The sequence below is a fragment of the Neopelma chrysocephalum genome, unplaced genomic scaffold, assembly GCF_003984885.1.
Source record: "Neopelma chrysocephalum unplaced genomic scaffold, ASM398488v2 Primary Assembly neopelma1_84, whole genome shotgun sequence".
Lineage (NCBI taxonomy): Eukaryota > Metazoa > Chordata > Aves > Passeriformes > Pipridae > Neopelma > Neopelma chrysocephalum.
The window spans coordinates 6,508,098-6,535,943 of record NW_020897746.1 but is presented as its reverse complement, the minus strand read 5'-3'; the positions used below and the strand labels follow the sequence as shown (position 1 = coordinate 6,535,943).

Sequence of the window (27,846 nt, the reverse complement as noted above, 5' to 3'; positions counted from 1 at the left end):
GAAGCTGTCATGTCACATGGTCCCCTTGGATATTCAGAATTGCTGATGGCTGCTCACAATAGGCACTAATGATACCCCTTGGAATGCTTTTGGCTTTGCAGCCATTAGCACGTTGCCCATTAACTATCAATTATCTCGCAGGGTAATTATTTTGCCGATTTTACAAATGGGGAGGCTGAGACAGAGGGGCTGAGTCAACTGCAGTCATGACAACAGACCACGGCAGGGTGGAGACCAGGACACGAGATTTCACGGTGTTTGCAAAGGACCCAGAGATTCTGGCCACCTCACATCTCAAATTCATTCCTAGTGGCAGATGGAAACCTTAAACAGGCAGGGCTGGTCCCTGTTACTGCCACAGCAAAGGTTCATCACCCCGAGACACTGCACTGGGCAAACCACAACACTCAACTGTGTTAAAGGACAGTCATGAATCTCCCATCAGATATACACAACATTCTGCCACCCAGAAAGTCTTCTGCAGTTTATACCTGAACCTGCCTCTTACCAGCTACTTTTTTAAGTTCCAAAACTTGTAAATGTCAAAGAGGCAGAGAAAAACAATGCCAGATAGAGAAGGCTGTAGTATAGTAAATATGCCAAATAAATCTCAGAGTACTTTCTTCTGAATTGCAGTAGGGTTGTAAGCACTGACAATATTAAAAATCAATGAAGCAGAGAAAATAATTTACAAGATGTATCTTCAAAGTTCGTGGAATGCTGATAGGGTAAATATCTCTTAAAATGTCTCTAAATGTGTAGTAATTTTTCTTTGGATGTATAGCCTCAAATTCATTGAACCATTTAATTATTTTGACAGTCTTCAAACTTTGAGATGTTGATTGATCCTAATCAGGAGATCTGTAACTGGACAACTGTTTATCAAATTGCTGTTAATGAAGCAAATAGAACAACCCTTAAATGCACACATTTCATCTGTACACCTTACTCACACCATTCATCTGTGGGCAACTGGAGCCATACCAGTTTCTACAAAGCAAACTACACTGTGATAACAATGACATGCTTCCCTTGTAATTTTAATTCATATTGGAAATCTAATTTACAGCAGTGACACTATATGCAAAAATAAAAGAGCCACTTAGGGCTATGTGAACACCTCCAGCTGCAGACAGTAAAACTATTGCCCATGACTTGAGAAAGAACAGCACAGCCTTTGAAATCTGAAGTCTGTGACCTGCTGCAGTGCATCAGCTTTCAAGTTTTTGGGCCAACTTTTCTCAAATGGTCAGCACAGTGAGAGCTACAAGTTATATGTGTGTGTATGCATATTTATATATATGGGGGGGGGTGAAGTAAAACCAGCAGAAAGTGAATGCTGAGCTGGTTTGAATGAACAATCCACTGCTAATAGTTGGTTAGGTGAAAATATTTTCCTTTGTTGCTTAAGAAGCTGTCTTTGGTGTTTTGATTCATGAAAAATTTTCCCCCTCCTCCTATTCTGAAGCAATGTGAGCAGCTCCTGCTTTAGGTAGATTGCACCAAGGTCTTTCTTGTTTTTATTACTGCCAGTAGCTTTACCCTTCTCCCCATTTGTTGTTGAAAGTAGAGGAACCAGAAAGAAAAGTGTCTGAGGAGCTGGCAGAGCCCCAGCTGCTGCTTCCCCTGCCTTTGATCTGTTTGCCTCACTGACTGCAGAGGAGTTTGTTCCTCGTTCCTGCCTGTCTTTGCTCTGAAGTTTTGTCTGTACTGAGATTAGAGCTTGTTTTAGTGATAGAGATGGGCCTGTGTGGTCAAAGATATTTTGTTGGAGCAGAGTTCCTGGAAGGTACAAGCAGATGCTGCAGAAGTCATTGGCAATTGAGTGATTCCATAACATCACTCCCATAACATTGTCTCATCTACTCTGCAAACTGTGACCTGTAATCCAACCTCAGCCAAAGGGACTGTGGTGTTTTATCTGGGTCTTTTCAAGTAATAGCAACTACACTGTCAAATCAGATCTATTTTTATCCATTGTGAAATGGTTTATTCACCAGACCTCAGGTTGGCCAAAAACAGTGTAAATATGATGAGGGGATAAAACTGCACAAATCTGTGAGCAAACTTCTCTGATGTTCTCAGCCTCCATAACTTGTCCCTGTCCAGCTCATTAAAGTCCTGATAGCAGGAGGATTTGTGACAGTCACCAGATGCCAGGCCCCAACTTCAAGGTGTTCCCCTACTACTGAGTAGTAGAAAAATGTCTTGAAAAGTATTTTCTGTGCTAGAAGTTCTAGTAAATATGCTAAGAACGTCAACTCATTAATCAAAAGTAGTACTTTCACATCCCTACTCAGAGTATGAGCAGATCAAGCCTGTGTCTGTTCTCCCAGTTATCTTCTATGAGAAAAACAGTTCTTCTGTTATCTTTTTTTTTCCAAAACAGTACTTTGTAGTACTTCAGATAACACAGAATAAACTGTGCTAAAAAATTACAAAATGTAGAAGTTTAGTGCTCCAAAATTGGGAAATGGGAACAGAAAAGCTGGTTGTGCATCCAGTAGTTTTCTTGCCCATACAGTCTTTTTTTGCCTCCCTTCTCTGCTGTCTCATCTGATCTGCCACAGAGAGAGATCAAACAGGGTGAATCAAACAAGTCAAAGTAATTCAGGAGGTTAAGGGTTTTTTTCAGCCTCAACATCAATTCTGCTGAATTGCAACATCACTCCTTACATTTAGGTTGTATGTCCCTCTTTGTATGACAAAATAGAATAATGTCTTTAAAACACAGTTAAGTTAACGCAAAATTTGGGTTTGGTGTTTCTGAAATTTATTGATCCTAATTATGCGACAACAAAGATAAAAATCAGAATGCAAAGACACAGTTTAGTACGAAGAAAAGGTGAGACACTGCAACCTGCCAGAGCAGCTGAACTTATTCTTCTGTGCTTTCAGAAACACTTGCAAGAGCAACCTGTGACATCCTCAGAACGATGCAGACGGCAGAGCCCCTTCCCACTGTGACAGACCCTTGGGAAAGCAGCAGTCTGGTCTCAGACATATATTCATAACCTCTGAACACCACTGTGACAGGAAACTAGGGGATGTTTAAGGACCATTTTCTTCTCTAGGAAATGCACAGTGAGGGAGGGAACAGCTGGATAGCAGTGCTAATGTTAGAAGAGTGACAGATTTTAAGTGACGGGAAGAAGCGGGTCAGAAAAGGACAGGGGAGAGGTTTGGTGTTCATAAAAACAGGGGAATGTACAGGTCTGGATAAGGGCAAGGAAAACCATGTGGACCTAGGTGGCCCAGGCATCATTCTAGGAGAGTCTGGTTTCCCATGGCTCAAAGGGAATCCAGCCCATGCTGGGCACAGACATCCACAAGTATGTTTTTGATTTCATCTTTTCATCTGCTGGCACAGTCCAGAGTTGACAGGGGCTACTGGAGCAAAATGTAAGTCTATTAAATGAAGGTGGGCAGCCTCAGTTCTGCACAGAAATACAGACTGACTTGATAAAACAGGCGAGTTTAGTTGAAATTACAGGGGAAAAGGTAGACAAATTGAAATTTGGACTAGAGCACAAGAGCCAACAGCAACTTTATATCATGTGTTTGAGAGATGTAATGCCCTGAAGTACTAACAAATGCATTTTTACATCTCATCCTGAGAGTCTCACAGATTTTTTTCTGGAAATGTCCTAAAAATCTCAACCTTGATGTTCCAACTCACAATTGTTTTGAGCAAACCTATTTCCCTGGTGAGTTGCCCTCTTTTCTTCTGCAGCAAATTTCTTCTACTTGACTCCCAGTTCTGCACAAAGTGATTTATCAGAGAGATTGCATTTTTTTTTCCCCCTTCTGGAAAGTGTCAGTTTCTGAGCAAGATCAAATAACCTCCTGCGCTTCAGTATTGACTAATTTTAATTATTAAAACCTTTCTCCCAGGAAAAACTCTTCATGCTGTTTGCTGAGAAACAAGCAATTTTTAATAGAATTCAGGGACTTCTTGAGGAGATGAGGGAACACTGGAGACAGAATTCTGACTTTATACTGGGCTCACAGTTCTATAACATTTTTTTAAAAGTAGGAAAAACTAGCTTTTTCCTTTGCCTTCTTTCTGTGTGTCTCCCTTTAAACTTGTGATAATGGGCTTTGCAAAGGCTGGAGAAACAGCAGCACATAATTTGTCATGCCATAAAACTAAATTGTATATATTTAAATGGATTATAAAGCTAAACACATACTTTGCATATATACTACGCTTATTAAAATCAGAAATCAATATTTTATTAGGAATCATTTTAGTGATACACAGTCCCCATTGAATTAATTTCATATGGAATCCTTTCCTCCCAACAGCCTAGCAAATTGATGTTGTGAAATTGTCAGTGACAAAAAAAGAATAGCTGCATTCATGTTGGAATTTCTCACATTTAAGTTCTCAGGTTTTCCCATCATTGACAAAATAATTAGATGTTTTAGCAAGGTAATAGAATAATTACACTGTTGCTCCATAACTCAAAAGCTAAAGACAGCACTACCTGCATTTGAAGTCTAACACAGCTTTGCCTACAGACACTACAAACCAGCCTATCTCACCACCACAACAAATTGTTTACTGCAGGATAATGAAATGAAATACATGCTTAATGATGTAAGCTTGACAAAGTAATAAAGTTATAGAGAGAGTCAACATTATCTCCAATTAGGTGTCTACTTTGGTTGAAGAATTCTTAGCATTACAGTTCAAAGAGCTGGATTTTTATCTGCAGTAATTTTCAGCTCCATTTCATCTGTGCACTAACAGAAAGGTTCTTTTTTGCTGTGCAAAAGCCATACCAGAGGATATGGCACATAACAAAGAAATTAAATAAAGGAAGAGGTGGCAGGCACAACATTAGGATTAACTGAAGAAACTACAGCTGGGAGAATTTGTGAATAGTAATTTCATGGGGGGAAAAATAAGACAAAGCCCCACAGGAGACATTGCTTGTATTAAGTCATCTTTCACCATTCTGGTCACTGTGCACCAGCAGTCATAAATACCTGCATGATTTTATGAGTTTGGCATGAATTCAAAGCCAACCACAGTATTTGCCACAGCCCAGCATCACAGCCACACTGGAAACACCCTTCCCTGGCTACCTGGGGAAAGCAGGACCCACCCTTCACTCTCAAAAACATCCATCCTCCCAGGGGTGCTGTGGCAGGTGGAGGGGGCTGTGGGGGTGGGAGAGGGGCAGGCACCAGGTCCAGCTCTCTGCCTCCCTCCTCACTTACCACAGTCACTCAGATGGGAAAGAACCTCTGAGCCCATCGAGTCCCACCTTTGGCTCGTCACCACCCTGAAGTGTCACCATCAGTGACACCACCAGAGGACACAGAGCTGCACTGAGGCAGAGTTGGAAGCTGGTTCCAGTGGAGCTGCAGCTGTGGTGACCAGTGACAGGACCCCAGGGAATGGCCTGAAGTTGTGTCAGTGGAGGTTTAGGTTGGATCTCAGGAAAAAGTTCTTCCCCCAGAGGGTGGTTGGGCACTGACCAGGCTCCCCAGGACAGTGGACACAGGACCAAGGCTGCCAGAGCTCAAGAGGTGTTTGGACAATACTCTGGGACACATGGTGGGACTCTTGGGGATGGTCCTGTGCAGGGCCAGGAGTGGGACTCAATGATCTTTGTGAGTCCCTTCCAACTCAGCATATTCTGTGATTCTGCACCTCTCACAATCCCTCACTTCATTCAGACATTATTCCCTCATGGAAGCCACACTGCACATCCCCACTGAGCTGGTATTTCAGGAGTTCCAGCGGGAGCTGGAAGCAGCAGGAAATGAATGTGTGTGTTTTTTGCATGGCAGTCAGGAACATTCTGAAGGCCAGGCCCTTTGCCAGCCAGAGTAAGGAGCTGCTTTCACAGCCTAAGTGAGACCAGGCTTTCTGCCAGCAGAAAATAGTTTACTACATGGACAAAACAAATTTCAAAGACTTTGAATTGAATCATTGCCCAAATTCACCTTTTCTAATCGCAGACTGTCCAAGAAACTAAAGGTTTCTTCAGGAATTAAGCATTTTAGAGCATGGACATTCCCTGATTTTCTTTCATTAAGGGAAAATATGTCTTTGGCATTTCAGGTATTTCCATTCCAGTATTTTCAGCATTTCAGCTACATAAATTAACCTGCAAATGAATACAGACTGTGTTTTCTAATGGGGAAAAAAAAAAAGCTTTGGCTTCTGTTGTCTGATATAGAAAGTCTGGTGATACAAAATGCAAATGTGACTTTATTGCTGCCCCTTTCACCACCATCAGTCCATGTACTGCATTTGTTGAGCAGTGTTTGCCAATACCTTGCTTTATTTCACCAAAGCCTTCAGAGAGAGCTAAAGGGCTTATTTTATAAAGATAACTGGCTTAGTTATGGCTTCTAAGTGTCAGTTACCTTCCCTCCTGAATATAATGCTACTCAAGTCATTCAGAAACAACAGAGCTTTGTAGTTGTCTGCTTTAAGCTGTACTATCTCATTTGTAGATAATCCATGTCCTCTTGTTTTGTCTGTGCTTGTTTTTTCTCAGCTTCAAACTTAACTATTAAACTACAAGTGTAAAACTGTCTCTTACACAATTTACATAAACACCAAAAGGCAGTTACACCTTCCCTCAGCTTTAAAACAAGCTTCCAGGATGCTCTGAAACAAAAACCCAAAAAAAAAAAACACCTTCTCTTCTGCCTTCAGGGCAGATCTGTGCCTACTTTCCTCTGAATTTTTGCCTCTGCACCTCCAACAGGAAATCCTGGTGTGAAATTTCTCAGAATCATTTCTAAAAACTTGACTCTAATATATCGTCTCATCTACCACAGCATTAATATCCTGAGGGACCTTTGACAATTCAATAAAACACTCATTCCAGAAATGCTTTTGGCTATTTTGAGTCAAGCTGGGCTTCTTCACGCTTTTCTGTGTTGGAGCCCTCAACTTACATTCAAATAGCAACTTAACATCACTAGCAACTATATCCATTCCCATTTTTTTTCCTCTTCTGTCAGGCTTTATGGTGCTGGAAATCAAGTGTCCCACAGTCTCCTGCAAAAACTATTTGTATTCTGAGCTTCTTTTTGCACCTCTTGTGGGTGATGGGGCACAAACTGTAATTGTCATGGATCAGTGACACAGATTGAACTCCATAACATCACATTCATTATCAGATGCTTTCCCCAACACCTTTAATGTTACATTGGAGCATCTCACAACTTTGTTACTGGAGAAATGCAGCTACTCCCATGTTGGAGATGGTGAGCTGGACAGAGCTGGGAGGGAGATCTGCTTAAGGGTAGAGGAGTTGAACATAACTTTGTAAAGTCACAGGTGAACAACCCAGTCACTAAAGGGGAAGGAGACTCCTGAGAGAAAACACGTGTCAAAAAATCATAGAACTGTTGGAAAAGACATTTAAGATCATTGAGTCCATCCATTAACCCAGCACTGCCAAGGCCACCACTAAACCATGTCCCCAAGTGCCACATCTGCACATCCTGTAGATGCTTTATGGGATGGTGACTCCACCACTGCCCTGGGCAGCCTGTTCCAATGCTTGACAGCCCTCTGGGCAAAGGATTTTTCCCTAATATCCAATCTAAACCTCCCCTGGCACAACTTGAGACTATTTCCTCTCATCCTATCACTTGTTACCTGGGAGAAGAGACCAACTCCCACCTGGCTACAACATCCTTTCAGGTAGTTTTAGAGAGCAGGAAGCTCCCCTTCAGCTTCCTTTCCTTCCAGGTTCTTCTCCTGTCCATCCTACACCTGCCAGCAGGGAGTGGGAAGGGAGAGGTCACCAAGCCCTGCACCGTGGCAGGGGCAGTGATGACACTTTGGCTGCCTGTGCTAGGCTGAGATCAGGCAACAAAAGAATGTTTGGGAAGGGAGGAAGGAGCTGCTGCCCACGTGGGCTGGGCAGAGACTTCCACGATCATCTGACAGACAAGACTTCTTAAAATGCATCCTCAGTGTTATTCTGTGCTTTCCTCACATCCAGACATTACTGTCATTTTAAGAATATAAAATCCCCTGCTTCATTTTTGTCACAGAAAAATAACCTTTTTAATTTAACAAAACACTGTCACATTCAAGAGAGCAGGTAAAACTGACAATTGTCTTATTTCTGCTTCTGGTTTGAAATCCTAACTCTAACCTTTACTTGTTATTTAACACTGGGTGTATATTAAACTTCACCATTTTTTCCTACTGATTATGAAATGAGGACAGAAGGGATAAGGCCCAGATCAACAGCTAGATTTTCACTAGATCACATTCTCTTAAATTTTTGTGCTTGTTCTTTTATTCATCAGGCTGGGATGTTTCTCTGTCTGCTCTTGCCCATCATTCCCACCCTTTGAACAGAAATGGAGCTACAGATGGTATTTTGGCAAGGTAGACTGAGAGCTGTGGTGGCATCACATGTTTTTAGAGAGGGCTTGAACTGCTGATACCTTGCTGTTGGTGACCTTGCTCATGTGTCCTTTGGACTCAGCGTCTCAGGGCAACCAAGTGAACAACAGAAATAGCATCAATTGCTACTTCCCCACATTTTTGATTTGCAGGAACCATTTTCTGCTGCTTTCTGGACTGATTGCTAAAGAAATACAGAACTCTCCCAGATATTCAGAGCACCATTATGTAACTGAATCTACCAAATGGAGCGTTTATACTGAGTTCATCATCATGGTGTCTGAGCATCTGTTGTATTTAAAATGAGAAAACAATTTAAAATGCAGTGTTTAGTCAGAAAATCCTGCACAAATCCAGAAATTATGATAGACTCATCTAATCGTGGTTTTTTCCTACATTACCCCTATTCTCTTTTAAGATGCAACTATTGCAGATGATGGATTGGGTCAGTGCCAAATTACAGCTTGCAATGAAAATTTCGCACCAGCCAAGACATAATCAACATCGAGCATTTGAGCCTAAAACTTCATTTTGATCCTCAGACAAAGTGAGTGGCAGAACAGTGTCATTTATTTATGTTTACCCAGCTCTGGCTCATCTGCTAACGATGAATGACAAGAGTAGTTGAGTGGCAGGTCAGCCAAAAATACCCACGTTTAGAGCAGTCGGCTGCAGCAACGGGGGCCCTGTCAAAAATTCCCCCCAAATCACTGAGCAACCAGCTCCCAGACACTTTTATGCACCTCTGGGGCTCAACTTGGATTTTTCATTCCTTGCATTTCCTACTGTGTGGAAGAGAGTCCAAATGATTGTGAGTTTTGCAACAGCTCCAGCAGCATTTGGATGGCAGGAATCCATCACCTTTCGCTTTTGGGTTTTTTTCAGCCTGTCCTTTACTTAATTTTTTGGTGTCAGCACAAAGGTGAGAGTTCTAATAGAGAATTCTGAGACGTGCACAGCCAATCTGACCTCTTCAGCCAGTAATTTGTACTTTTTACTGTAGTCCTGTGGATGCTTAAGAGGAACATCAAGTTTTAAATATTATCTGAACTAGTCTCGTTTACTACTTGCAAATAAATTAATGTAAGATTTAGAAAAGGAAATTAGTATATAAAAATATTAAAGAGAAAGACAGTCTTCTACCTTTTATTTGGGTCACATTTTTTATATTTTCTAGCTGCAATAGTTGCATATAAACAAGGAATAAGTATGTTTTTCTCTATAAGAGCCTCATCAGTGTAAGACACCAGGTCAGCAGCCAAAATGGCATCAGGAGATAACTACTTTAAACCTAAAGCAGGTATAGCAGATCCTTTTTTTTTAATCTGTATTTTTTGTAAGAGCTGTAACACTTGCTGAAAATAATCCAATGTTCATGACTTCCCAGGGAACCCTGGGTAAAGCTCAGTGTTGAACACCATTTATTGTTAGTTCTTGTTACCAACTGGTCTAACAGAGTGTTAGACACCATTTGTAGTTTCACTGCTAATTCCTAACATTATTTTTAGTAAAGCAGATTTTGCAGCCAGGTATAGCTAACCCCTGACTGCATTGCCACTTTACTGCATGATCATTATTGCATTTCCCTGCACAGCTCAAAAGCAGGAGAAAACTGAGTCCCTTCCGTGCATTCTTAATCTTATTCTTTTAAGTAAAAAAAAAAATTATAATCTTTTTTATTTATCTAGGATACAGTTGTTGGCATATTGCTGAAAATGGGATGACAAGCCTTTCTATTAAACCAGCACTTTATATACATTTCCTCTAAATCACAAAATAACTCTCAAAAGCAGTAAAAAAAACCCAAAACTAAACAAAACACAAACCACGTTTGTCAGCAACAGCCTAAATAACATCAGATTTAATCGAACATCAAAGAGATTCAGAGATATAAAATTATTTCAAACAACAAGTTTTTTTGCTTTTCTCCACAGTTTAATATAACAAAGTTAATAGTTTTAATCAAGTTTTAAGATTAAACTACAGTAGTCTGTTAAAGTGCCAAGTAAACTGCTGGAAGTATAGATGGTCGTGTACAATTGATGTTACCATTTTACTAACAGAGTAAGAGCACCTCTCTGCTGTGGGCTCATAAATAAAGAATAACTGGCAGGTAGATCTGTGGATTATTTAATCAGGATGTGGGTAAGATCACCTTGTTAAATCCTAACATTTCATGGCAGAGTATGTGACTGTGAGTAGGAGTTTATTCTTCAAAGACTATCACTACAAAGATAGGGAAGTTTCCCTGCATCTCTGCCAGATGTTAGTCCAAGGAAACAAGACAAATCAGGAGCACAGGTTCCGAGGAGCCCTGTGAGTGTTCTCACAGCTGGGGCTGTACCTTTGCACGAAGCAGGAGGTACATTTAATTTAATTTAGCACAAATGTAAATAAATTTTGCCAGTCACACAAATTGCCCGGATCTCATACCTGTTCGTATCCACTAAATTAATCCCATAAATAACTCTTGGGTGATACAACCTTACTGCTCTTTCCAAAGGGTTTTGCAAGACCTGTAAGAGCAATATTTTAACGCTGGAATAGCAATTGTTGTTATTAATAGCTTTTAACTCAGTAAAATTATTTTCCTCACTGGACACCCACCATGCAGAAACTACATTTCTTTTGCTGTTTTTATTAAACTTTGGATAAACAAAAATGTATAATTTTCTTTCTTTAATGAGATCTTCGACACTTCTTACAGGGACTCTGAATCAAAACAAACATTTAACTTGTCTTCTTGAGCAATTTCATTTGCTTTTGTTCCCTGCTGTGCTGGAAACATACTTTGTGCTTGTTCTCAATCAGGTATCCCAACAGTTTATCAGGTAGCACAGCATTTTACAAATATTATGGTTACAGATGAGCTGTTCCCTGCTGCCATTTACTTCATGCTTTACCTCCCTTGTCATTTACAAATCAAAATGTTTATGCACTCAATTATAACACTTCGAGTGAGAATAAAGGGTATTCTATTACTCCCAAGAGGACTATTTACATCTGTGTGTAAAGCATTGTGATACTCTAAATTCCCTCAGTTTTACATCACTGCATGTCTTGCTGCAGCAGAACTTCTGACAGTGATCTAATGTTTATAAAGGGGTTACATATGCACACGAGTTCTGTAATTCAGAGGGTCTTTGTCCAAGTTAAAAAACTGCTAAAACCTTGCTGAAAAAAGTCCCTGGAATTTTTGGCACCTGTCACCATCAACAGCAAAGCCTGTCCTTTCGCTCAGCCAGAGAGCCTTAGCCAAATGCCACACAGAAAATATCCCCCTCCCAACTCTGCCCAAGGATTTCACCTGGGTGAGGGATCAAGAAACACAGCAGCACACATCATGTGCAAAAACCAGTACAACCAGTGTGATCCTGTGAGCCCAGGGCTGAGCTTTACCAAAGCACAGCCAAAGAACAGGTTATTACCATAATAAACACACATGCACACGCGTTGGGAAGGGGAGTTCAGTGTTTTCCCTGGAGTGGTCAGAACATGAGCCATAATCTCAGCCCATCTATATTATTTTGCCCCAAAGGCAGAGCCTGCAGACTGTCACCAGCTCCTGCTCCTCCAACCTCAAGAGGCTGAAAAGTGCTGTGCCTGCTGCTGGTCCAATGCACATTTTTGGGTGATGGAACAAGGGCACATTCTGGTTTTTCATCAGCTAAAAGAGAGTAATTAATCTTAATTCTCTTCTTCTTCCTGAAAAATAGAACTTCTGTAGCTGGAGGAAAACAAAGAGCTATCAGTTGTTCTGTGGCAAATTAATCTTAAAGGGGGAATCTTCCCAAGAAAATCAATAGCTTATAACAAGATTCAGGATAGTGTTTGAGCCCTGAAACTCAAACTAGACTCAAGGGGTACTTTCAGCATTGCAAGCCTGCTCCTGTTGTGCTTTGCTTTAAATACAATGTCATCATTTGAAAAGTGAGATTTTCACATGTGAACAATTTTAGTTATGTGTGGCTTCACATTCATGGAAGACTCCAGTGATATTTTATACAGACCATGAGTTTACAGGTATTTCAGGCACCTTAAAGAAATTATTCTCCAAAGAAGGAATTAACACTGAATTATATTTTTTATCCTGTAGTATTCTGTATTTCAGACAACTTTGTTCATTTGTACCTTTCTAAATAAGCCTGTTTCATATGAGAAACTTTGAAAATAATATCCCCTTACATGGTTAACCTTTTTGTAAAAAAAGACAAACCTAATGAATTTAACTGTGGTGCCATGGAAACAGTTTTAAAATTAATTTAGGTGCAGGGAAGAAGGATACAACTCTAACACAGAGAATGTGACAGGTTTGAGAAGAAAAAAAAGTCTCTCTTCATTCAGCATGGGGATCTTTGTCTGGCCTGTATGTGGAGATATATATATATATATATACACACCTGTACATACACACACACACACAACCTAAATGTGTGTATATATATATATATATATATAAGCCCCATCAGTAAAAATGAGAGTTTGATACTAACCCATGGCTGGAAGAAGAATCTGTTCCTTGCTTTTTACCCATTCCTGCACTCAGCATTTTGGTTTGTTATATAAAATGAGTTTAGCTAATTCATTGTTATTCTGGGACTTTGTACAGAAGAAATTTTAGTCTAAAGCAGATTTCATCCCTTATTTCCTTGATAATTCACAAGTTAGTTTGGTTGCCAGAGTGAAGAGTTGTACATAACAAGAAAAAATATATTACTAAACCTAAAAATTTCAGTGAGAGCACAGTCCCCAGAACTGTGATGTTATCAAAGTTCAGTAGTACCACAAAGTGATGACTAATGAGCCTTATAACCTCTCTATGCTGTAGACCAAATGCTCTCATTAGCTCTTCTTAAGACCTTCAATTGTCCTGCTTTCTGGCTGTCAAAATTTAGTAGAGAACTCCATTGACTCCTTTGACATTTTTATTTTTTGGTTTTCATTCCAGTTTGGTTTGTTTGCTTGCTTTAAAAAATACCAATTTCTAATTGACATCTGAAAACTGAGATCTTTGGGTGCAATAAAGCTGACTAGCCTTTCAGCTATCTAGAAGTACTTAACTGCCTCAAGAATTCATTGAAGTTGTTAATTTTTTTTTTTTTAATGGCTACAAATTGCAATGTAAATGGTAACAGTGTCCAGTGATCCCAGACAAGCCAAATACCATGGTTCTGTTCTGGGTAAGGCATTTAACATATACAGAGAGAGAGAGAGAGAGGAACTGCACCTTCATAATTTAAAAGTTCCAGCAAATCATAAAACTGGAAAGCAAAAGGGAAGCTGTGGGAGCTGAGGAGAAACTGGTTAACAATAATACAGTAAGTGCCTAACTGTAGGAGCCTTTATAACCAAATTTGTAAAATCTGGGGCCAATGAATATTAGTATCCTGAATTCTGCAAGTGCTGGTTTTAACAGTTCCAAACCCATATCCCATATGTTTCTTCAGATATTTCAACCCCTGACTCCTCTGCGTTTGGCTTGAGGCTGAAAAGTAGAGATTACTTGGTGCCTATGGCATGGGCTGTTGGAACAGGGAAATGATGTCAACCCCTGCAGTGCAATTCATAACTGGATGTGGGTAAATTCACTTACTGGCAATTTAGAAGAAAACATGCTGGTGCTGTGCCAGCTGGAGCCAGATGGTGACTGAAATTATTAAAATCACGCGTGCTGCAAACGCCTGAAAAATTGCACTGTTATAAAATACCCTCAGCGTGGATGGGATCCTGATACAAACCAATGGGTGTTTGGAGAGTATTTACAAACACTGGATGCTATGATTTGCTGCTGGTTAATTGTGATCTTTGACTTCCCTGTTTTCCAGGTTCAGCTGATCCACTATAACCACGAGCTGTACACGAATGTCACAGAAGCTGCAAAGAGCCCTAATGGGTTGGTGGTAGTTTCCATATTCATGAAAGTAAGTATTCAGTATTACTGGCTCCTAATATATAGACAGTAGACTTCTTTTCCCTGAACAGTAAATCTGGGAGTTAGACTCTTCCTTATAGTCTAGCAATACCTAAAGGCTCTGATCTGGAATCCAGAGGCAGCGCTGCCCTGAACTGAGCACACCATCTCTGCTCTGAAGTATTTGCAATGTGAGGGAAATTAAAAGGGATAAGGGAGGAGAAAAAAACCCTGACATCATAAACAACATTCATAACACTTTAATGGCTATGACAAATGTTACTAGCTTTGCAGATTTAGTGTTTCTTCATGAAATGTTATTAATTCAGTTAAAAGTAAATCTCTCCTAGCAGGTTGAGGTGCTGAGCAAGAGGGAGTTTGCTCTTTGGACACAAGTTGATGTTTCAAAGTCAGCAAAATCAGTTTTTCCCACAATGTTATTTGAAACCTCTTAAACTGTCCAAACTGAAAGAAGGCTGAAAGTATAACTTCTAATATCTTACATTTCACAGAGCTAGAAAGACGTGAATTTTTGCCACCTTGTAGTCTCCAATCTGTTGCATTCAAGACATACTTAATTTTATAACTTACAGTGATCTAGCAGTGAACTCAAGACTTCATAATCTGCTCAAATCTCTCTAATTACATTGGAGAAACCTTTTCTCAGATTTTATATGAAGACTGAAGTTCCCTCCTCAAAACATTGTTAATAATCTGCCATTATGTATATGTTTAATCAGTCTAAAAAAGCATGTACTTCTGAATGAGTGCTTCATGCTGAAATAAATAACTTCCATCACCACACCTTACATATTGGATATCTATTACTTCCCTTTAGTACTCTAATCCCATTTCATAAAGCTCCTGACAAAACATTGACCTCAGAATTAAAATGTGCATTTCACAGAGCATATTGAATAATTAGATATAAAAGGGCAATTTTCACACAGGCCTAATATCTAAGAAAGATATTTAGGCTACCTTTTCTTTTTTCATCCAAAATGTATCATGACCCAACAATGTGACTCGAATTCATGAAAAGGGGAAAAAATTGAAGCAAGGCTTCAAAGTAGCCTGGAAAAGAGAAGACAGAGGGAATCTTTTCAATATCTAGAAGTGTCTGAAGGGAGGGTCAGAGGATGGACCAAGCTTTGCTTGCTGCTGATGAGCAATAGGACAAGAGGATAAGAGGGAGAAACTGATGGACAGGAAGTTCCACCTGAACATGAAGTGTTCCCTCATATGTTACCCCCGTGTAAAACAAAGGAAGACAATTTTCATTTGAAATAGTCTGCTGCAAGGAAATTTTATTTATCAATAGATAGAAAAATAATAGAATGCTATATGAAAATCCTGCCTAATTATACCAACCACCTGCAAATCCCATCACAGCTGCTGGAGAAAAAACCCTGGGCTCATGGTTTTGTTCAGGCATCAATTTCTATTCACCCTGTTCTCCCATCCCTAGTTTTGGAGGATTTATTTTTGGATACCAACTTTCTATCAAGCTTTCTTAGAAAAACAACTAAGTAATTATTTCCTCTTCCCATAAGAGTGGAGGGGAAAAAAGGCAGATCTAGTTTGGAGGAGTGTCAGGGGTGAGCATGAAAAGGAAATGTTTGTGAGAAGGCTCTGCCATTGTTTCATTTTCTCTTCTGTAGGTATCTGAATCATCAAATCCATTTCTAAATCGTATGCTTAACAGAGACACCATAACGAGAATAACGTATAAAAGTAAGTTTCTTTTCATTTCCTCTGGCTAACAGCTGCATGATTTCTGTACCAAATACTGAATTTAGTGATCCACTGAAACAGAAGGCACTTGGTCATGGGCAAAAGTTCCAAGTTTGCATTGCCAGCAACTCTGCGTGATAAACTCAGGAATGTGAAAAATCCAGTTAGGTCATCACTTTATCAAGGGAATTCTGAATTTCAAAGTCTATTTTATGTCTGAAGAAGCAATAGATTAATGAAATTACATTTGACACATAGATATACTGTATTCACACAGGATGCTCAGGAGAAACTGCCCACTGTTAGCAATAAAAGAGACATGCAGAGCAGCCTGGATCATATCAAATCATGTCTAGATGGTGCATCTTTAACTGTGGGTTTAGTATTCATCAATGTTTTTGTACAGAAAAGTTATGACATTCCTATTCAACTATTGCTGCATTTAATGGATATAGAAAGAGGTTGTTAACATAGCTTGTGTATTTGTTGTGTTCACATTTGGAAAGCCTTTAATTGATGATGCCCTATAATTCCATGTTAGTATATTGACCTTGTGGTTATCTAGAGCTTAATTAGGATAATTTAGAGAAAGTAATGAAAAATACATGTATCTCAATGCAACAAATTAAACCTCTTAATCCTGAAAATCTCATTCTCTTTGTCAAATATTCACTTGAATTCCAAGCTGCCATTAAGTCAATAAGTTCAACAACACCAGAAATTAACTTTTGGAAAGTACACAGCAAACTGAAAAAACTAATAGTTGCTTGTCTTCTCCTACAACACACACACCTTTCGTCCCACTGATGTTTCTCTGATTTTACCTGACAGTTAACAAATCTTGTTACATCTTTGGTCCAAATAAGACACTTTTATAATGATGAAACTCAGTTCTCCACAGTACCTATGGAAAGACAGGCAACGGAGAGTTCCCCTCAGAATGTTTCTTCCAGATCGTTCCATCAGTATAAAATGTCATCTTCTCCACATGGAAGCAAGAGATTAGCCCCATTTTTCAACTGCTTGTCTTAATTCCTTGGAAAAACACAGCAATGCTGTTCTGCAAGAGCTTCCTGCCTACCAGTGCTGCCGCTGCAGCATCCTGGAGACAGGACATTATTGTGCTTTTTCCAGCTCTTTCCCTGACAAATTCCATATTCCCAGCTTCGGTCTGCAGACCAGTCAGAAGTTTCCTGACTGTACCACTGCAGAAGCTGCTGTTCCCAGCATACAGACACTGCTGGGTCTTACACACTGAGTAAGAGAAGGCTGCTACTCTGTGTTTTCCAGCACAGCAGCTCTACCTCACACATTCCATGTGTGTCACAGCCTGGTCTGTGCTCCTTGGCCCCACATGCTGCAGTGGACAGGTTGTGATTAGGGACATACAGCTCCACAGGGCAGGAAGGCACCTGCAGCATCTTTCTTCTTGCCTGTGTGAGCCTGGAACCATCACCCACAGCAGCAGCCAAGCACAGCTTCCCAATACCAAATATTTCATTTGTATGCTGCACTTACAAGAGGTCACTCTTCCTCTCTGGAGCTGTCAGCATCCTACAAACCCTTCAGTGCTTGTTTTGTCTCCTTACAAGAAAAATGCAATTCCCATCACACCTCATTTGGGTTTGCTAAATGAAATTTCGCATGGAGATGAACACGTAACATAAGGCTGCAAAATCAATGATTAACTGTTTTAATTTTTAACCACTGTTTTCAGTAACAAGTTTATCTGTTAAAATGAAATCCTTTGTAGATACAATGCACATGATATTCTGCAGGGCACTGGGTTACTTACTGTAGTAACAAGTATTGACTGGGAATTTTTAGTGTAAATTGGGAACGCGAAAGTGTTATTGAAAGTAATTTTGCAGTTGTCTTGCATGATGGATTATAGCATCATTGCTGAAAACTAATTTTACCTCTTACATTGCAAGGATTTCTGTTCTGCCTTTAGCTGCTGGAGCTTTTCAGGTTGTGCTTTAGGGGTTCCACTCCTGAAGTCAATACTCAGCATGGTGCTGACAAAATGGCCAGGCCCAGTGCTCAACAGGAGCATGGAGGGAATGATGAGTGGAGCATTGGTTCAGAGTCAGGACAGTTTATAACATAAACAGAGTACTTTTTTTAAAGAGCAGCAACAAAATTAAAAGCTATCTTTGCTGCCACGTGAAATTTCCATGGGCAAAATGCATTACAAGGGAAATTTCTACCCTTAGATATTAATGGCTACAGTGAAGTAAAGTGGACCCCAAGGAATTTTTAAGCAGATTTTAAATGCTTATTTTATTCTGTTATTGCAGCCCAAAGAATCTACTGTGAGCTGGTTGAAACAAGGGTTCTTTCAAGCATGTTTTAGTCAGAAGCTAAGTGAATATCTCTAAAGAAAAACTGCTTTGTTATTCCTCTTTAAGTGTGCCATTCAAGGGGATAAGTTAGCTTTCTTTCAGAACAGTTATGCTACATGAGCTTTCATCCAGTGTTTGCTTAAGACTGGAAAAAAGGCAATGCTGGATTCCCAAAATTCCATATGAAAATTTGGGCTTGCCGTTCTCCTCCAAAATACTGGCACAAGTTCAGCTAGGCAGAAAAGCTATAAAATTCTGAATTTCCTCAGATTCAGTCTTTAGTTATTTTAGAGATAATATACAAGTGAATAAAGTATTCTGATTTTAAGAGACTATCCCGAAAATCTTAAAATGCAGATTTCTAGGGGAAAAAAACCACTCTGGAAAAATAAAAGAAAAATAATTTTTCCAGGTTCATGTTTCAGTGTGTTCTCTGAAGGACTGAGTTCCTGCAGCTCCTGTCACAAGCAGTAAAGGTTCAGCACTCCCCAGGCAGATCCCCAAGGGATTTAACTTGGGTGTTCAGAATGATTCCCTGTCAGCCCAGGACCAAGAGATTTGGGAAGGCTGGTAAGCAGGGAAACTCTGCTTCAGGATTAAAAAGCTGAGGGTCTCTACATTCTTATCCTGTAAATCTAACATGGGTCCTTTTCTAGGTTATCATGATATGAACTTCAAAATCAAATGTCCCTTCCTTCACTCAGTAAACAATGTATTCCCTGTAAATAGTATTGTTTTAAAGAGAACATACAGAGAATTTGCTGTGAAAGCCGACCCCACACGCCTGTTACAAACCTAGGGATAAAAGGATTTCCATCATTTGCTAAGTAAATTGCCAGAGTCAAGGCCTTTATGTAAATGAATACAAAATCTAATGAAATCTAATTTGTACAGAGAAGAGTTCATGGGTTCAGAAATCACCCTAAGGCAGCAGCAGATCAAGATAAACAGATTGTGGGCTGTAGACAGGAATGAATCTGAGAATCTAGTAAATGCTGGATGGGTTTATTAAAAGGAGTTTATGACTGGCAAGAGATCACATGGGATGATTTTGACCATTTTGAACTACATATTTGCAATAAATATAAGACAAGACTTTGAAGTGCTGCAGTCTGGTTTTAATGCCAACCCACCAATTCTGTTTTCAGTTCCAGAATGGGAAACTTTTATCAGGATTTGGGGAAAAGGCAGATCTGTTTGTGGGGAAAGTGTTAATAACCAAATCCTTATTGTAAAGTATTTTCTCATGGAATCATCTGACTTCCCATGGGAACATAACCTATATACAGGCATTAATAAATACTGCTTTTACTTGGACAAACTCTTATTTAATTCACCCTTATCTTCCACTCTTCCTGAAGTGATACTTACCTCCAGTTTTCCATTTCAATATCCCTCATCTGTATTAATCTTCAGTTAGATTTCCATCTCCTAGTAAACATTCAGGGCAAATTCTACCTGGTTTAAATCATTTTAGCCCAACTGAAGCCAATACGACTGTGAGAAAGCAGATTTGGTCCTTGGAGGTTGCAACAATCTATTCTGCCTGACTCTGTGCCATTTGGAGCTAACACACCACTCTCCATGGTTCATAAATAATGAACAGGATGTTCATGTAGGAAAGGGAGAAGTGTGTGATGACTCATTGAAAACTGGCATGAAAAAATTGCATTAATTCTCTTCTGATGCAATTTTAGCAAAGTTACCAGTGCACTGCAAATGATGTTTTTAATGAATAGGACACAGGGGTATTCAGTCAGCTCCAGCTGTTCAAACTGAGCTGCATTTTGACTCTGATTTCACACTTCTGTCTAGAAAATTTGGGTTTAGAAAGACTATCACAGGCCATGGGCCACTGAAGACTGAGCATGTTAAGAAAGGTGACAGTCAGCCACTTATAGGCAGACACTAAGAGCACTTGCCCTTCTGCCTGAGGATCCAGCCAGCACTGCCATCACCCTCAAGCTGCAAGAACATGGCAGAAGGGTCCATTTCTGACAAACACCAGGGGACAGACCAAGATTTTATTCTGTAAAATGACAAACACATTTAAAACATGAAATAACTGTAAGGCACTGGTCAATGAGGCAGAAAAGTTACACTCTCACCTTGACACTTTAACTGATGCTGCAGCTGCTGATATTGCTACCCCAGAACCCTGTACCACGCTGACTGCACTGTGTTAAAATAAAAAACAAGGTCACATTTGCTTTGCCTGTGTTCTTTGATTTTCTGTTGCCCAAGACAGTAGTCTGCAGTCCTTTTTTTATTTTTCCATTAGACTGTAGGAGACAAGTCTTTTGCTCATCTGAGTTTTGTCCTTCAGCTATAATATGTTAAATTCAGGTTAAATCACTCTTTTTTTTTTTTTTTAATAAACTTCCTTTCTCTGCGAATCAAGACCAGCTCATCTTGTGCACTGAAAGGGAAAATACACCTCAAAAATGCAGCTTTCCTTGCCTATATTTCAGTGCTCACTCTGCAAATGAACCAAATTGAAGACAATACACACGAGTGAAAGTGTGCAAAGAGATCTCACGAGGTCACAGCTCGTAACCACCCAAGCTTTCTCTGAGACACACACTAGCAGCTGTGTATAAGTAATAAAGCATGTATATCCCAGAGTATTTCCTATGGAAGAACTCCTACAGCCCAGGATTTGGCAGGGAAATCTGAGTTTTAGTTTTGACAGCACTGCCAAAAACATTGTAGGGCCGACATTGCCAGGGGAAACAGCGCACGTGGGGTAAAAAAGGCTGGGGGACTTTGATGAATTTTGAAAGATAGAACCACATCTCATTATATGTTAGTACATATCCACAGAGTGAATTCTGTTGCAGAGGGATACCTCGTTAATTCCCAGGGAGACTCACAATAAAGGCAGGGACCCTGGTATTTCTGGAGTACTTTCCACCCTGATTTTAGCATTCTGAGTGAGCTCCCACTGCATCCACCCCCACTGTGCACATGAAAGGCCAGCAGGCTTCATCGAGCAGCTTTATTATCATGCATTAACCTTAACTTCCTCCTGTGCTAGAAGAGCAATTAAGTTTTAACACTCTTGGCCTTCCCGAGGCTTTGTTGAGCAAAAATTGTTAATCACTCCAAAATATGGAAAGTGCACATTCTCCAAAGGCTGCTGCATCTCAATCAATAACTGCAACTTCAAGAAGCTTTTAACTCCTGCTCTTAAATGAGATTCAGAGTTTCCCTGTGAATTCCTGTGCTCAACTCACAGGGGTGCAGCTCAACCCAAGCAGGATTAGTGACTTTGTGTTGCTTTTTCTTGTCCAAACTGGAGCATTCAGATGTGTACATTTGTTAAACCTCATACCTTGGTAAAACTAAAGATCATGTTCTGAAATAAGGATACATCAAAAGGGTTGTATATTTTTGGTGAAGCTTTTGTTTTACCCCAATTGTTTTCCTTCTTTATTCTCCAGATGATGCATACTTACTACAGGGGCTTAATATTGAGGAACTTTATCCAGAGACATCTAGTTTCATTACGTATGATGGGTCAATGACAATTCCACCCTGCTATGAAACAGCAAGCTGGATAATAATGAACAAACCTGTCTACATAACAAGAATGCAGGTAAAATAATTTAAAAATTACTCAATCTAATGTAGGCACAAAGTAATACTTTAAACATATATTTATAGCTTTACATTAAAAAATAGATTTGACCTTTTGCTGTAGGGATCTCTGCGTGCATTTTATACAGTTTGCAAAAGCATTCAAGAGGGTTTTTTTTCAGAATGGAAATATTAACTGTTTAGAGCTCCCTCAGTATCTTGAGGTGGGCCCTATTGAGGGGTTGAACCAAGTGGTTTCCAGCAGTCTCTTCCGAACTCAATTATTCTGTGATGCTGTGAATAGTTATTTGGGGATTCTAGAACAAGTATAGCAGTGTTGCTCTAAAATAACTGAGGTTATTAATTATAATAGAGGCCATTCTTAGGTCAGAATAAATTTGTGTTGATAGCACATTAATGGGGTAGAGATACAATATCTGGGGCCTCCTTGAATAAAAATCAGCTAATGCCTTCTGGTGTAGAATAAAATGACAGGATAGACACAGCAAATAATCAGATTGATAAAGTGAAGTCCCTATTGGAGACAAACTGGATAAATCATGCAAGAGAAAAGACAATTTCACAGTCAAAATTACGCTGTTGAGGAAACACCAGTGGAAAAGTCTCAGACTACATTTCTGTACAACTTGCTTACAATCCAAGGCCTGACATCAGAAAACAGCAAATTTAACACCAATCACAGCCTGCTCCAGAGTTTCCATCAGTGAGGTGCCTACAGAGCTGTGAGCTGAACTAAAACCTACTCTCCTGCATCCCAGAACCCCAAAGGAATACTCAAACCACCATCTGCCTGCCCCAAGCATGCAGCAGAAGCAATCTGGCCTGAGAAATGAAATGAGGAACAATAAAACAACCCTAAATATCACTTTGGGATTTAAAATCATATTAACATTGTAGATAAGATGACTTTAAAAAGCCCGAGATGTTTTATTTTTGTGATATTCCTTCTGTCCAGTTTTGCCTGGATGTAGAGAAAGCACTTTGTTTCTTTTCTAAATGGGTAATTTGGGAGAAGGACACAGCTGAGCACAGGCAAACATGCTGAACATTCTGTACTTTTCAAACACAGGACCTGAATATTTTCCTACAAGCAACATTTTTAGTTGCAACCCTGATGTACAAAAAAAGGATTAGAAAACTTCTAGAGTCTATGCTACTACCTATGGGTTATAATCTCATGATACTTACTCCTTGTCATGCTTTAATGGTTAGTTACATCCTCCATTATTAGTGCTGCAAATTGATTTTATGGAATAGTTACTAATTACATTGTGTACTCAGACTGAAAAAGGAAGGCACAGCTCGAGTTTTCCCTGGAAGTTGTTGAAGATTTTCAGTATATAAAACCCAGCTACTGGATTTCTCCATTTAAGCATTAAATGCCATAAGCAAACCTCTTAAATTGTATGCTGACACAGAAAATATTTTCTTTCTATAATTTTAAACCAAAATATTTTGAGGATTTCTCATTTACAGATTGCAGCTTTTTTAACCTCTCTGGTTTTGGTTGACTTTACCCAACTCATGTGCCTTTAGCACAGTCACCATAAGAACCACTGCTGCCTGCAACCAACCACTGCTGGATGCAGTGGATGACTCTAATTCCCTCTGATCTGTAAAACCATCCCAAAATGAGGCCAGAGTCTGCTGTAAGAACAATAATAGTCTCAGCACAGACAATATCATGACAGACCTGTCAAGAGGCAGAGGATCTCCGTTTTTAACATCATTAATTTCATGACTCCAGCAGCAGGACTGTCAGTTTTCCTTCCATCCTGACTGCCCCTACCTAGTTCTTGAGTAACATCAACCAAAACTGTGGCTTCTCAACTGAAAGCTACACTAATAGCTACAAACCTCGGGAAATTAGCTCTTGTCATTCATAAAGTTCATTTTCCCTGCACCAGCTGCTGCCATCCAGTGCCGTGGATTCCATTTGTTTCCTGCTCAGCCAAGGATCCCTCATACCGTTTTCATTTACTGCACACAAAACTAGTTACTTTGGTTTGAAATGGGGCTCAGAAACAGAGGACCACAGAAGGAACAAGTTTTAACTCTTTCAAACCCGCCTCTGAGTACAAACCGCTGAAATTCTCTTGCTTTCACGTATTAACCGTTCTATTTAATAGTGTTTTGTGTTGTTTTTTTTTTACTTGCAGGAAAGACCAGCACTAACCCCCTCCCTTGTTTTGTATTTTGTACAGATGCATTCTTTACGACTGCTAAGCCAGAATCAGCCATCACAGATATTTCTGAGCATGAGCGACAATTTCAGACCAGTCCAGCCTCTCAACAACCGATGTATCCGAACTAATATCAACTTTAGTTTACAGGGAAAAGATTGTCCAAACAATAGAGCACAGAAACTACAGTATAGAGGTATGTCTGCCTCCAGAATAACCCTTTTTTATGCCTAGACTGAGCTCTTTTCTTCGAGAAATCAAAGCACATAAAACACACAAATAAAAACACTTAAAACTCCAGATCTGGGGGAATAATGGCATTAATCAAACCCAGAAACATGCAGGAAACATGACAAAGAAAAAAAGCCTGGGACATCTAGTGTGTCTTTAAAAGCAGATGGGACAGTTTTCTTGCCTCATTTTAAAGTCATTTCACCTTACCAAGTGCATTTTGCTCTGTTTTGCCCACCCACAAAGGGGGATGAGCTAGTCTTAGTGACAACTGATCTCAAACAAAAGAATATATTTAACTTTAGAGGTGCACCATCCTAGCAAGCACTCAAAGGGAGAAGTGTGGTGTCACACCATGGATATTAAACAATGAACCAACTCAGTCAGCTGCAGGTAGAGCCTGACACTGCCACAGCTGCAGCTCACAACTGGGCTTTAGCGTGTCTCATGCACCTTTTAGCCCGTGCACACAGTTGTGTTGCCTGAAATAGTGGTGTAAAAGTGCCTTCTTAGCATTAGTATTATGGTTATGAAGGAGTAGTACTGAAGGTTGGAAAAGAAAGCACATTTTCAGCAGCAATGCAATGGCTGAGTTACAACACTTCAAAGAAACAGTCATTCAGACTTAATCCTTTTCCAGAAAGAGGAGGAAACTGAACCTCCTGGCTTTTTAAAGACATTTTAAGTGCCTAATACCCTGTTAAATCCAACCAGTTTCATATTTGGAGTTTGCTGAAGCCTAATGGTTTTTGTTTCTCTTTCAGTAAATGAATGGCTCCTCAAGTAAGAAAGACAGAGCAGGCAGAACCCATAACCTCAGTGGAATGCTACTGCTGGGAACTGACATCATCTGGAATGCACCCAACCTCACTCTCTGGGTTCACAACAGCACATGCTGTGGGAAAAGAGCTGCCATGCTGGAAACTCAACTCAAAATTCATTCATATGATCTGTGGAAATTAAAAAAAAAAAATTAAAAAAAAAAGTAAAAAGACAGTATTACAGTAAATGTGATTACAATTTTCCTGAACTAATTTAGAGTCACAAAGAAAGACTTTTCAGCCTTTGTACATATGAAATTCTTCCTCTTTTCCCCCCTCCCTCAATTAAAAAAGAAAAAAAAAAGAAAGAAAAAAGGTGGCTCGGTACAGCATCAAAGTGGAGTTGTGTTCTGTGTGCCAAGTAATCCTTGGAAAGCTCTCATTATTTCACTATCATTAATGGATCCTGACAAGACAGAACAAGACTACTGTAAAGGAAACTTATTTCTAGGTTATGATCTTTCTGTTAATTTAATTACAAAAGGGACAGACTTTGAGAGATAAGTATTGTAAATATATCACTGCAGAATATAAAGGAAATTGAAATATTTCCCTCTGTCACATATCTGTAGTAGGATTTGCCAAAATCAGAATTGATCCATTTTCTGTTTCTTGTTTTACAACAGGTCATACGTTGTGTTGGTTACTATTAACAACTCAATAAATGTGTTTAACAAATTAATTTAGTAAACTTGCTTTGATTTATTTTTTCCTTTCTGAAATAATAAGCCTCTACTACTAGTGGCTGCATTATTTGTGTTTTTCTTTTGGTTTTCTTTTTTTAACTTCCTTTTTCTTTTTGCAGCCAGTTTAAGTGAGTTAATGACAATTAGGAATGCACTTAGAGCTGGTATAACTTTAACTCCACTTTATGGTCCGTCATTAACAGGAACTGGGCTCAGAAGCAGAAAGCAATTGAAACATATCTCAGTTTAAAATTGCCATTTTCCTTGCTGAAGCCATTATGGGGACAAACATTCAATCCTGTAAATTGGTGGTGGAAAGGGATATTTTTTCTTTACAGATAAAGCAGGAGCTGACCAAGTAAAAGCAAATGCCTTTTTTCTTGTTTATAATGGTCATTCACTGTGTTTGGTTACTGTCAAGAACTCAATAAATGTGTTTAACAAGTTCACATAGCTCAATGTTTCACCTTCTTGCATATTGAGGGATTTTTTTAATTTATTTTTTTTAAATCTGGAGAGGGAACAAACCTCAGGATATTCCATCCCTAATGCTCACTTTATAACCCATAACACATTGAAGCTGACAGAAAGTACTGTGGCACCAACTAATTGTTTACACCAGATGGAAGAAGAGGCACTACAAGTGTGAGGGAACTGAACCACTGTAAGGCAGCTCTAGAAATTGTAGGCCAGTGAAATGTAACATAAACACATTATTTCATCTGTGGCTGAAGAGAACAGTGCAAGCACCATCAGACAGGGAAGTCCAGAGTGCTGCAGAAAGAGGTTTGGAAAGATTGCAACTCCTCAAGTGAGAACATGCACGGACTGGTGTTCAGGGCACCCTCAGAGTCAGGATGTGGATGCAGATGGAAACCTGGGAAGAACCTGAAGTTGTCAACAGCTCAGTTGCTCAGTGCAAGGTGCAGAGAAGGCACCAGTGAGAGGGGCTGTGACATGGGGGGCCGTGTCTGCAGCAGGTTCTGGGCTGACAGCCCTGGCCCAGGATCCCGGGAGCACACACGTGGTACCTGACCCTCCAGTTATTTAATTTTAAGTGTTTCAGATGAACTCTGTGTACCACTGTAACACTGTGCAGTGATGTGAAAAATCCACAGCACGACCACAGGAGTGTCACACAGCCAGTATTACACTACAGATTAACATCAAACTCTGCCACTGAAATAAAGCAAAATTATCACCTCAGGTTCACCCAGCTGATAAAACTGAAGAAAAATGCAAGTCACATGCATTCAGTATTTCTGAGTTGCCATAGTGATCTGTAACTTTTAAGCTAGTTTCTACTACTTGTCTGGGTGGTTTGGGGTTTTTGAAGCTTCTCCCAGGTTGTAAAGTTACTGAGAGCATAAGATCCACAGTGTTTCAATCTCTTTTTTGGACAAATATCTGGCAGTTGTTGGTCCAAGTTTGTCAGTGACAGAAGGTAGGGAAGATAAGCCAGGCCTCCATTATAAAACTTTTAATAAGTAATAAAACCTATTTTCTATTTTACTGAAAGCTGACTGAAGGGATTTAGGGGGAGGGAGAGATATGACAGAAAGGACTAGTCCTAGGAAGGAGTCATGCTGTGCTTTGGATTAGGCTGCAATATAGGAGCCCTGCAAACAGAGAAATGAAGCAATCATACAGGAACACCACAAATATATTTGTCAACATTTCCAACCCCATTTTGTGAGCTAATGAACTCCATCTTGCCATGAATTGTTCAGGTTTTTGTTCTAATCACATACTGCAGTAGAAATAGATCAAACCAAAGCTCAGAATTAAATATTTTGCACATTCCTCCTCATATTTCAGTAGTGCTCACGTTTAGACACCTGGCTCCAGTTTTTCAAATCAGGTATGTAGCTCTGTCAGGAGACACTGAGCATCCAAAGGAAGCCACACCTTATCACAAAGCAAAGAGAAAGTAACAG

The 27,846-nt window shown here is 39.7% G+C and overlaps 1 protein-coding gene across 1 annotated transcript in view; it reads left to right on the top strand.

Moving 5' to 3' along the window:
* Nucleotides 1-26,358, top strand: part of CA10 (carbonic anhydrase 10) — a 187,129-nt gene extending 160,771 nt beyond the window's left edge. The window contains exons 6-10 of the mRNA XM_027691638.1: nt 14,224-14,319; nt 15,971-16,043; nt 21,832-21,986; nt 24,193-24,367; nt 25,167-26,358. Coding sequence (XP_027547439.1) covers nt 14,224-14,319; nt 15,971-16,043; nt 21,832-21,986; nt 24,193-24,367; nt 25,167-25,189 — 522 coding nt within the window. The 3' untranslated portion in view covers nt 25,190-26,358. The remainder of the gene's footprint in view (nt 1-14,223; nt 14,320-15,970; nt 16,044-21,831; nt 21,987-24,192; nt 24,368-25,166) is intronic.
* Nucleotides 26,359-27,846: the final 1,488 nt, after the last annotated feature.